The 12,145-nt window shown below is 43.7% G+C and overlaps 1 protein-coding gene across 4 annotated transcripts in view; it reads right to left on the reverse strand.

Annotated features, from left to right (window-relative positions):
- Nucleotides 1-23: 23 nt before the first annotated feature.
- Nucleotides 24-12,145, reverse strand: part of SMYD4 (SET and MYND domain containing 4) — a 38,708-nt gene continuing 26,586 nt past the window's right edge. For 3 of the 4 annotated variants that reach the window (XM_012185460.4, XM_004012550.5, XM_042255495.2), the window contains 6 exons: nucleotides 6,460-6,642; nucleotides 5,758-5,921; nucleotides 4,396-4,528; nucleotides 3,444-3,560; nucleotides 3,116-3,239; nucleotides 24-1,854 (listed from right to left, as the gene is read on the reverse strand). In XM_012185460.4, coding sequence (XP_012040850.2) covers nucleotides 1,701-1,854; nucleotides 3,116-3,239; nucleotides 3,444-3,560; nucleotides 4,396-4,528; nucleotides 5,758-5,921; nucleotides 6,460-6,642 — 875 coding nt within the window. In that variant the 3' untranslated portion in view covers nucleotides 24-1,700. Of the gene's footprint in view, nucleotides 1,855-3,115; nucleotides 3,240-3,443; nucleotides 3,568-4,395; nucleotides 4,529-5,757; nucleotides 5,922-6,459; nucleotides 6,643-12,145 lie in introns of those variants that run through there. The other variant, XM_042255494.1, reaches the window with a different exon arrangement.

Consider the following 12,145-nt stretch of genomic DNA (forward strand, 5'->3'; position numbering starts at 1 on the left):
AGATCAGGAAGGAAGCTTGTAACTTCAGGAAATAATTCTTTATTTTATAGAGCATTTAAAGAAATCTCTTAAGTTCACATAAAAATGAGGTCTGTGATGTAAAATTCTACCCATGTTCTTTTTAAGGAAGTGGGCCTATTTTACAAAGTACAGCAGAACCTTTTTTTCAGGAACTTGAAACGTGCCAAGTGTTTCAAGAACAGAACAACTACAGAATCGGCCACAGGACTAAATTTTTCTTCTTGAAAGTCAGCTCTACCCAAACATCTCATTGGCCATGGCCTCTGACACAGTGAGTTAGTAGAAAGGAAGATAAACGAGATTCTGACTGCCCTTCATTCAAAGGTTTGAGTGCAAACCATGTTCTGAACACTCAGCTTCTTGAAAAGCGACTGCCAGGCAGTTTCAAGGCCATTCAATTCCTGATTATAAATGCCAGGGCAACCACCAGGCACTTCTTGGGCATGGTTGGGGCGGGCAAGCTCTCAAAGCAGTGTGAATTCTTTTCCACTAACTCACCCGAACCACTTGGTCCCCAGCGGTGACAGAGAACCCAGGGTTCAGATCCAGAGACTCTGGCCTCCTCACGGGGTTTAGACCAGGGTCCCCAGTCTCCAGAATCTAATGCCTGATGATCTGAGGTGTAGCTGATGTAATAATAATAGAAATAAAGCGCACAACAGACATAATGTGCTTGAATCATCCCCAAACCATCCCCACCCGGCTCCTGGTCTGTGGATAAACTGTCTCCCATGAAGCCAATCCCTGATGCCAAAACTGTTGAGAGCAGGGCTATACAACCAGGCAGACAACAGTTCTCCATCCTATCTTGTCTTGTCTCTTAGGTTTGAAACCACAAGCAGCCGTGCCCACACCCTCAGCATGTTCTGAAGCTGTCTCTCCCCTTTTCAGGAGTCTGTATGTCATTGGCCTGCTTGGGAAGATGGGGAAAAAAGCGATCTCTTTTCAGGTTTGCTAATAAACATAACTCAGAAAGGAGGTGTTATAAAACCTTCGCTACAAGCTTGATTTTATTAGTGTCTGGTCAGTGAGCCAGCCAAGAATACAGAGTGAAATCCAGAGAACGAGGACTGGAAAACTAGCAGAAAACACACAGAGAGTTGCCATCCAAGCCCAACAGTAGAATGGCCTCATATTTATTTCTCTATTCATAATTTATATGCTACCGGTTTAAACAAAGGATTTGAGGAAGCTAGATAACGTAAATGAAACTCTCTCTCTAGAGGTAAGGAGCCTCACGGACTTCTAGCTTTATAACTATTTTTCAATTACAATACAACTATTAAGAGTTTAAGTTCCCACTGGAGTGGTACACAACACTTCATTACTGCTAGAAACCATAGGAATGTTCCAGCGAAGCAGACATCATCATTTAGAGAGGTGGCGTCTAGCCAAAACCCTAGGCTAACATCCAGATGCCTGCAGATCAGCTAAAATCCTTTTAAAGGGCTTAGGCTCTCCAGATACCAGTTTGAAGTCTTTTCTGGGAAATGGGAGTTTGTGCTGGAGAGTAGTTAACTACTTCAAAAAACATCCATCAAAATAGGTGAGCCTGTCTTTAACTGCGATGCTTTCCAAGCCCTCCCCCATCTCATGCACCAGGCTTGTGACTGTCAGGCAGGTCCTGTATTTTTAGGTGACAGCTCAGCAGCAACAGACCCTCTTTAACTCATCCCACTCTATTCCTTAGGTCCCACAGGGATGGGCAGCAAGTCCAATAAACAGGATTTCATCTTTTGTAGCTCCCGGATCTCATCATTCCAAGGGCCATAATGTACCAACAGGACCTTCTCTGCCTTCTGTATTGTGTTCAGAGCTTCGGGTATTGCACACCTGAACCAAAAGGAGGTAAAAAGGAGTGAACCCAAGTATTCAATCAGGCAAACATTAGTGGAGGGCCTACTCACATCCTGTGAAGAATGCAGAGTAGATAACTTTTGTTTTCAAGAACCTTATAGTCTAGAAGGGCAGATAAGACTCTAAAAACACACTGAAAGGTAGAGTTTGAAATGAAAGTTACAAAAAATGTACAAAGATTCCAGGATACTGAGAGACGGGCAGGTCTCAAAGCACTCATCCGATATTTTTGTGTTGTTCAGTTGCTAAGTCAAGTCCGAGTCTTTGTGACCACAGGGTCCTATATTTACTCGAGGTTAACTCAGGAGTCTTTGTCTCAAGAGACACCAAGTCCGTCTGTGACCTGATTCTGCAGCTCTTTGTCCTCTCTCTGACCGAATGGGCTGCCTCTATGTCTTGGGTGTCAGGCTCACCCACCACACAGTCCCAGGACGGATTCAAACATTTCACCACACCAACGGCAGCTTTATCAAGGCTGGATGTATTCCATCCAGAAATACTGACAGTAGGGCCTCCTAATGATCCCAGTTACAAAAGTGGATGAGGCCATCAACTCACCAACTCTACTGTTCTTTCAACTTTTAACTCTGGGTTTCTCAACCTTGACGATATTGACATTCTGGGGCCAGATAATTCTTAGCTGGGGGTCGAGATGCTGCCCTCTCGTGCACTGTCGGATGTTTAACAGTACCTCTGGCCTCTACCCCGAGTCCTAACAATTAAAAACGTGTCTTCAGACATTGCCAGACGTCTCCTGAGGAGCAAGAAGACGCGTGCTTGATTATAACTGCTTTAAAAAGAATAGAACCAGGAAGAAGGAGGAGGGCCTGGAGCTGAGGGTGCTGAGGATGAGCACTGAGGGAGGGAGGGGGCTGAGAAGAATGGCTAAGAGCTGCTGTGAGCACGGGGTAGGGGGAGCCTGAGGCAACTTCTCCCTGGGAAACTCCCTTCAGAGCTAAGAGCTTCCCTTATCTCCCAGGAGGAAATTCAAAAGCGACAAATGTGTCAGCAGGACAGAAGGAAGGGATCACTCCTAAAGGGGAAATAAAGACGTTTCACTTTATCTTCATTCCAGGGGCCTCGTGACCTAATTTCCTAGAGAAACTGTTTAGCCCTCATCAGAGGCTCATCTCTCTTCTAAGAGCAGTGGACGCTGTGGGAGCAAAAAGGAACACACGGGAGAGCCTAGTATAAAATCAGTATGTGGCCTGGCAAAGTGCTAGGAAACAAGACTTACCCATTGAAGAAGACTTGGGCCAGTTTGAAGAGCTCATGGCCCATCTCCACACTGGATGGCCCGTGGTGGACCTCCACCACTTGGAGACTCTTCTGCAGGTGGGTCGCTGACTTCTCCCAGTCCCCTGCAAAGAGAGGAAGATCTGGATCCGGACGAGAACCACAGTCAGCTGTGGATGAACTTGTTCTGGGAAAGGAAAGCTGAATGGAAGGGAGAGCAGCCTCAGATGAAAGACTGAGAGAGACCCAACCAGATAAGGCCAAGGTCACGACCGCACACACAAGGCAGGCTCACTCCTCGGAGCGGAAGATACAGTCACAGGCCATACCTAAGGCAGCATAGGCCTGGGCCAAGGCGTCCTCGATTTCTCCCACCACGCTGTGTTCCGCAGACAGGAAGCTCTCGGCATCACTCTGACACCCCAGCAACAGCTGAATGGCTAGCTCTATCAACTCAAAGGAAAGTGGACTCATTACAGACACAGATCCAGTCTTAGAAATGAGATTCCAGCCCTTAAATCCTCTATGGGTGGGCCTGAATGTGGAAATCCCACTTTGTCTCCCTGGGTTGTGATCAACCCGTAATGTTGGGTCCAGTAAAGCTGCTCTCTTATGTTTTCTCTTTCAACAGCACAAGGTGCTGGGTGAGGCCTCCCCACACGTGCTCTGGGTTTCCAAATTCAGTTTGAAATGGGATGGCTACGTTTCATGTACGGTCGTTACTTCTCTTGACTCAGAAATCTAAGCAGCAGGGTCAACTTTCATAAAAAGTAGGGTAAATAAATTCCCATGACGTCAAGCCCCAAGGCAGAGCTTTCCAGGGTAATGAAGGGTTTTGTAACTCCCTTTCTGGAAAAAGCAGGATACTTAAACTCACTGGGCACATGCCCCACTGCTCTGTAGAAGAGAGGTAGGCTCTGATGAGTGCAGAACAGTTTCTCTAGGAAATAAGGTCACGAGGCTCTACAACTTAAATAAGTGACATTGAGCTTCTGGATATGCACAAAGATTACGGATGTCAGAGATAACCCGTTAGTCTTTAACTAACTCTCTGATGCCTAAGGAACAACAGCTTAAATCAGTTGGCCCTTTTTCAAGGACATCATGCAAATTGAGCTGGTAAGGGTTTGGTCTCACTGGCCTACATAGCCATCTTGTGGCTGGCAGGGGGATAATTAAATTCAACGCTTCAATCTTCACCGAGTATCCTTGAGATCAAGGTGAACTCAGACTGAATAAAAGGGAAGGGGCTGGAGGACCGAAGCAGGGAGCCAGTCTCACCTAGTCTGCCGTTTCTGAGATGCTTCTGGGCCGCCCCCACCTGTTGCTGAAGGTCCTGTAGCCGGGAGACCAAGAGGTCTCTGCCAACTGATTCCGTACAAGCTGGGCCGCTGCAGCTCAGAACATCGTCTCCCTGCGGAAGTCAGTGTTCTCTTTATTGACCAGAGTCAGCTGGTGACACTGTATGTGCTTACCCTACAGCATCACTCCAGAACTTCTGACCCTGTGGGGGAAGGAGACTCCTGCCGTAACCACAACGACCAAGGGGGACCGAATCTGGATTTGGTTTGATGGCAGCAACTTTAGCGGAAGCAGGAGCTGAGCATGGTGTGAGATTTAGCTTCTGCAACCAAATTAAAACTGGTACAGACCACAGTCTCTTTCCACATTGGCACTGTGTTGTGTGTTAGTCGCTCAGTCGTGTCTCTTTGCAACACCATGAAATGTAGCCCACCCGGCTTCTATAGTTTCTCTTACTTCTCTCTGGGGCTAGGACTTTGGATGACAGACATATTTCCAGGGGTTATGAAAAAGCCACAAGGAAACCAACAGGAAAAGGTGCTGGGTGAGGCCTCCCCACATTTGATGCTGGGCTTGTTGTGACTTCAGCTTTCCAATACAACCAGTTCCACGTTCTACCTACAGGTCCCCTAAGACATTTGCCGTTTTTCAGATGCCAGAATCCGTGGCTCCATCTGGCAAGAGCACCATGATTTCTCCTGAGGGTCCTTTCTCATCCTTCCTCAGTCAGTGCCTGGGAGCTGAGCGGGGAGCAGGCAGCCCTGATATGGCCCATCCCTCTGGCCCAAATGGCTGGAGGGAAACTCTGTGCCTCTGATTTCCTGCCAGCCACAGGTATTGGGTTGATGAAACGCAGTATGATTTTTGCCCAGATCTTTGTTAGAGTCTATGTATGTTTTTATCCTTCTGGACTGGGAGGGTCTGAGGCTGGAGCTAAAGGCAGCCATCCGGCCACTGCAAGGAGGAAGTCTCTTTGAGACTGGGCTAAATAACAGAGAAAATGGAGCTAATGGGGCAGAAAGAAAAACTGGGTCTTGGTGACACTTCCTGAACTCCTAGACTACAGTGTATTTGAAGCACCCTTAACCTGGGATTCCTCGTCATTTACTGGAGCAACCCCGACTCAGTTTAGGTGGGATTTTCTGCTCTTTGCAGAAGAAAAGAGCATGAATCCCAACCCTTCCCTGTGGTTCCTGTAGGGGGTGATCAAGGTGTGGGGAAGAGAGAGTACGGCTTTCGGCACCTCCAAGTTCCAACTGCATCCTCCTAAAGATTTCAGGCCTTTCAGCTGGATAACTGATGTCCCAGAAAAGCCATGAGAGAAGGGAGAAGGAGAGATACCTGCAGGAGCGCTCTGCAACGGTGACAACGGAAGGCTTCCCGACCAGGCCCTGCCGAGGGTCTCTGCTTCTCACGTTCACAAGGCGGACAGTCGCAGTCAAAGAAATACTGAGACCTCAGCTTCTGGCGCCTCTCAGCAACGCCCATCCTGCTCTCGTGCGGTCCTGCAGAAAGACCACGCTTGGCCAATATTGAAACCGAGAGAGCACCAAACACTGCTTAAAAGATTGCAGCGGACTTCCCTGGCGATCCAGTGGTTAAGACTCTGAGCTTCCACTGCAAGGGACAGCGGGCTGCCTCCCTGGTCAGGGAACTAAGATCCTGTACATCACAGTAAAAAAAAAAAAAGACTTCAGCTTAGTGGAGGGTCTGGTAATCACACATCATGTGACAAGTACCTTTTACTCTAACATGGGTGTAACTATAGAAACAGGCTTCATAGTCATGGGGACAGGAAGAAAAAGAAGCCAAGAAGTTGTTCCCAGTCCACTTTCAGAATAGGATGCTTACAGGGATCAAGCAGTGAGACACACAGTAGTGTAGACACAACAGGGCCTAGTGAGGAGCTCTGTACCGCCTCCACCAGGAAACAGCCCCTCCCTGGGCAGGTGAAAGGCACCTGCTGTGTGGCCTGCCCATGCGAGTTCACCCCGTCCTTTTCTGCTGGAGAAGGGTGGGCAGTGGGGAGGATGGACAGCTCACCATAGCAGTGCAAGATCTCTTGCCCACTTCGAATCAGCTGTGATGCCCGAATGGTGGCGATGGTGCCGATGAAGGACACGCTGGTGTTGGGGCTGCACGAATGGTTCAGGAGGCTGACGACAGGGAAAAGGGCCGTGGCAAGGCGCACCCGCCGGGTGTCGGCAATGAGGCTCTCTTTAGATCCTGAAAGTGCAAGAGAAAGGGGAAAAATGTGTCAGGACGTTCATCCTGGTCTTGCCCTCCATTCCAGCCCGATGAACTGGGTGATCGGGCCTGAAGCCTGGCTGAGTCAGAGCTCCACAAGCCGGATCCAATATAAATCAGATGGAGCGTGACTCAGAGATAACTCTGGTCCCCAGGAAGCAAAGCAAATGAGCACATGAAAAGTCCACCAGAATCCTGGAACCTAACCACTGTGTCTCAATTCCCCCAAAATAATCCAAAGATTAGAATTTGTAGAAAATAATAAAAAAGGAATTATCAGCAGGGAGCCTTCTAGACAGGACAGGTGCACAGTGTTCATGACGACATGGAAACCAGAGCGCCTGCTGAGGTTACTTCCTAAAGACTTTTATAGTCCAAGTGCTTTCGTTTAACTGGTCTTTGGGGGGGTTAATAGAACAGGTAACCTAATCGCTATCCTAAGCAGGCCTATCATCTATTTCTTAAAAAATCAGTATTTCTTATGCTCACCTCTTTATTCTGCTCTTTGTCCCAATTTGATGGGATATCAGTCAGTAGTAGTTCTCACTGAAAAAAATCTCTGGATCACTTTTTTTTTTTTGGCTACACCTTGCCGCATGAGGAACTGCCCTGAGCAGGGATCAAGCCTGTACCCCCTGCACTGGAAGTGTGGAGTCTTAACCACTGGACCACCAGGGAAGTCCTGGGCTATGTCGATTCCAGTTCCATATTCCAAGTAACCTCTTCTTTGAAACACAATCAGCAATTTAACCACGTGACTGAAAATTAGAAAGGAAGTGGTGGAAAAGAGCTGTGAGGCTATTTCTGCACCAAGGCTCAAGCACTTATATTCATATGTGAATTCTTCTATTCTCCTGCAGGCCCACTTGCTCTTACTTTAGCCATAACTCTAATTGGCATAGCTATTCAGCTTCTCAGCCCACAACAGTCCAGAAAGAGAACTAATAGATGCAGGATTTCTGACAACAGCAAAGGAGACGGTGACAGACTGGGGAGGAGGCAGAACTTATACAAGAATAATAGCCTTGGGGCAAACAAAAATACTAGCACCACTGAGTTTTACTACAACTGTACATCTGACTGAACCAGAGGTTCTCAGACTCACACCGTACTTGCACGGATTTCTGTGACAGCCATGCCTATCAGGAGAATGCACAGTACACACAACCTTGAGTGTACAGAAAGGTTTAAACTGTGTTCTGCAACCTTGGTGGAAGCACGAGCAGATCATGTTTCCAACAAAGCTGGTTGAAATACGAAAGATACTGGTACTTGAAAGGGAAATTTCAGTTTTCTGGAAAAACGATAAGCCATCATTTAATTGTGATATCACCATATAAGCCAGGAGTCTCAATTGACCAACCACCAAATAATGAGGTGTAGGCACGTATGAAATAAAGAAAATATAAACCATCAACTGAAAATGTTCTAGAAAGGAAGACATTAGCTATAGGACTAATACTGTCTCTCTGCAGACAATTCTATTACCTGCTGCTGTGGAGAGCCAGAATTAGAACAAGTAAATAAAATTCACAGGGAATCCAAATGACTCAATTTTAGTCAACAGTTCTACACTGTGTTGAAATCTTTCATTAGTGCGTCTCCTAAATGCATAACTGATTTTAGTATCCTTTCCCCCACCCTTGTCCAAGGCCTACCTTCTGGTAAATGTGCTAATGAGCAGTGGAAATGCTAAAAGGCAAGGAGGCCGCAGGAAGGAGCAGCACAGGGCACAGTCTGGAGTCTGAATAATCAGCCTCTGCATAATTAAAAGTTGACTTGCGTTGCCAGCTACTGATAGCTGGCAATCTATATTAGAACAGCTGCTAAAATTTTCCCAGAAAAAAATTATCACAATGCCGTGAGTAATGCCAGCGTCGTGAATTATTTATGGATTATCCTCTAACAGAAGTAGGCCCAGGAACTGAGTGGGGTGAGTATTTTATGTCAGAGTTGAATCTCTCTCTAATTATCTCAACAAAATTAAGTATTGATTTTAAAAGTTATTCAATATTTTGCATTAGTCATCTATTAGCTGAGATCAGAGAAAGTGAGGATGTGCAGGTCCCTTAAGCAAATCTGTGACATTTTGTGTACAGAACAAACAAAAAGCAAGAAAAGAGGGAGCGATTCTTTATTTTACGGAAAGGGCACCTCACTAATATCCTTAGTACACTTAAAATGAGATTCAAGTAAAGAAAAAAACATTCATTTACAATACTTTCGGAATATACCTCTCTTGGCAGCTATTTTATGAAACTTCATAAAACTTAACGGCAGATATTTATGAAATTTCCGTGTAAAACAAGTCATCAAGGATCCCCACGCAAGGTAGATTCCCAGTGATTGAAGAGTGAAAGGGCAGTGAATTGACCTGAACCTCTGCAGAACTTCATTAATCCCCTTTACGACCTGAACCCAGACACACCATGAATATGCCAGTTTCACCCAGACAGATCCGCACATATCAAGGTCTGGAGTTTCATTGGTGGCCAGTTCTATTCCTTCAAATAAGTGCCAAAGAGAGGGTCCTGAGGAACTATGATTAAATAGGATTTATGCAAAGATAATAACATACATTTTTATAGGTTTTTGTCAAAATCTATCCAAGTTAACACTTTAATCCTTCTTCTGAGCTACTGATGAAACAGCTGCTAATGAAATTCAATGAGAACACTAAACTGGGAGGTGTTGGAACCCCAAAGAAATAATAAAAAGGAATGAAATAAGATTAGAAATATTAGCAGACGGAGACAAAATTAGATTGACTTCAAAAATGAAAGTGAACATTGTTGGTGGGCGTGTTAACTGGTACAACTTTCCTGGAGGGCAATTTTGCAGTATGTATCAAGTGCCTTAAAAAATGCTCTTACCGTGTGAACTTTTTTATTGTTTAAAGAAATGAAATGACAAAAGAAACACATGCGAGTCAGAAAAAATGTAAAATCTGAAAATTACAGAGAAAATAATGTCATTTATAATCCTCTCAGTCAGCTATAAGGTTTTGGTGCATTATATAAGTTTTCTTTCTAGCCCTAAATATGGAATTTTTAACATAACTAGCAACATGGTACACACAGTGATTTGTAAGTTACTTCTCTTCACTTAGTATGTCATGGCCATCTCTTTATACTCTGACCTGAGATGTATACTATAATTAACAAAAAAAACAAGCAACTCTGCCAATCTGATAGGGAAAAATATGCTATCTTGCTTAAATTACTAGAGAGAGGTTAGAAATGACCATCTTCATTACTACTTTGATAAAGTGCTTGCCTATGTATATATTAGATTTAACTTATATACCATAAAATTCACCTATTTTAAGTGTAATTCAACAATTTTAAGGAAATTAAATTTGTGCAACCATTACCACAATCCAGTTTTAGAACATTTTCATCACTATGTATGTTTTTAAAAGTTGATTTTAAGAGTTGCAGAGTTGCTGGAAATGTTCGTATTTTGTTACATTTTCATTTTTCTTTATGGGTTTTGGGGGGGAGGGGAGTGTTAAATCAACAACTATTTCATTTCTTACAATGCTGTGTGCCAACAACTTTGCTTGAGCTCAGCTGAGTATTTTTTCTGCTAGTCTTGCCTGGGATTACCTTTAGGATGACAACCATCTGCATGTGGTTTTTTGAGAGGCTAGCCCAGGCTTGTTCACAGGCCACACCATCCTTTTAAGAAGTAACACTCGCAGCTGCAAGGTCTCTTAAGGCTTAGATTCATTAAGTCACATACCATCACTTCTACTGCATCCCACTGGTCAAACTGAGGTTCAGCAGGGGGGAAGAGGCTCCACCTCTTGATGGGAGAAAAAGCAATGTCAAGTTGAAGGGGAGTAAACATAAAGGGATGGGACCACAGAAATTGTGGTCATTTTTGCAAACAGCCTCCCCTAGAGGCCTGGAGATTCACCTAGTCCTCTCATTATCCACATTAGAGTACTGACCCACACAGAGGTTGAGTAACCTGCCCGAGTTCATACTGAGAGTTAGTGGTTAGAGTGAGAGAAGAGGAACTCGCTGTTCCCCATCCAACGTTTTCATTCCTTCAAGGACCTCTTTCACCTACATCTGCTATCTTCTTTTCTGATTATAGTGTTTTTGAAATTTGGTATTTAAGTTAAATCTAATTTCTAATTGCCGAAATTTGGTATTATATACTTCAGAAAGCTTCTCTGATCACCCTAAAATTATGTAAAAATTCACTTATCTTTCTCTAGATATTTTATAGTTTAATTTTTAAATATTTAATTTTTTAACGACTTGAAGAAAGACTCTAATACTTTTGGGGGGCTATCATATCAGTACCATACTGCTTTTAATTATTGTAGCTCAATGTGGATAGGAAATCTAGTAGTACTAAGTCCCTTCAGTACTTTTTACAACAAAAAGGCTATTCTTATCCAGTTATTCAAGAAGAACTTTAGGACACTGTCAAAGTTTAAGAAAAATGCAGTCGTGATTTCATTGAAAATGGCATTATACTGATTAGGTCAATGCAGGGAAATCGGCATTTTTACATTTTTTAGTCTTTCCTTCTCAGGACATGGCATGTGTCTGCATTTATCGAAGCCTTCTTTTATATCTTTCCAAATTAAAATATCCTTGTATTTCTGGAAGCAATTCTACTTGGTGATACATGATTGTTCCTTTAATAAGCTGCTGGGTGTGACACAGCAGTGATTTTTTTTTTTCAGGGTTTCTGCATCTATATTCGCAAGTGAGACTGGTCTATAGTTTTTATTCTGGGCTTTGTAAAATGAGTGGGAAAGGTACTAGGTTGTACCCATGTCCTGGAACAGTTTATAATGTATAAAAATGATATAAAAGTATCATTATATTTTTAGATATTTTTATAATGTTTATAGTGTATAAAGAAGTTATAAAAATATCTTTCTGTTCCTTGAAAGATACTTTTTAAAAGGCAGCTAAATGTGTTCCTTAAAAGTTTTAAAGAACTCACACAGAAAAGAGTGGGTCTGGCTTGTTTTTATGGAAATATTTTGATAACTTTTTCAATTTCTTCCATAATCATTAGACTTTGGAAGCATTTTCCTCCCTCTGGAAAAATTTAGGCAATTTCTATTTTTCTACAAACTTGTTTACTTAGTATTTTCAAATTCAATAATCTAAAGTTGTACTAAATATTTGCTATAAACTTTAAAATAAATTTATATTCTTGGCTACACCCCTCATTGTTTCTAATTTGGGGGCGTTTTCCCCTGGATTTCTTAAGTCGATTTGCCAAACTTCAGGAACCTGTAAACTTATAGCCTGTGTGCCAAATCCTGCCTGCTGCCTCTTCTCTGAACATATGTGGCCTAAGAATGGCTTTTGCATTTTTAGAAGTCATTTATTTATTTTCATTTCTGGCTGCCCTGGGTCGTCTGTGCTGTGCACGGGGCTTCTCGTTGCGGGCACTTCTCTTGCTGCAGTATGTGGGCTCCGGGGCGAGGGCTTCAGTAGTTGCGGCC

The sequence above is a fragment of the Ovis aries genome, chromosome 11 (genome assembly GCF_016772045.2).
Source record: "Ovis aries strain OAR_USU_Benz2616 breed Rambouillet chromosome 11, ARS-UI_Ramb_v3.0, whole genome shotgun sequence".
Lineage (NCBI taxonomy): Eukaryota > Metazoa > Chordata > Mammalia > Artiodactyla > Bovidae > Ovis > Ovis aries.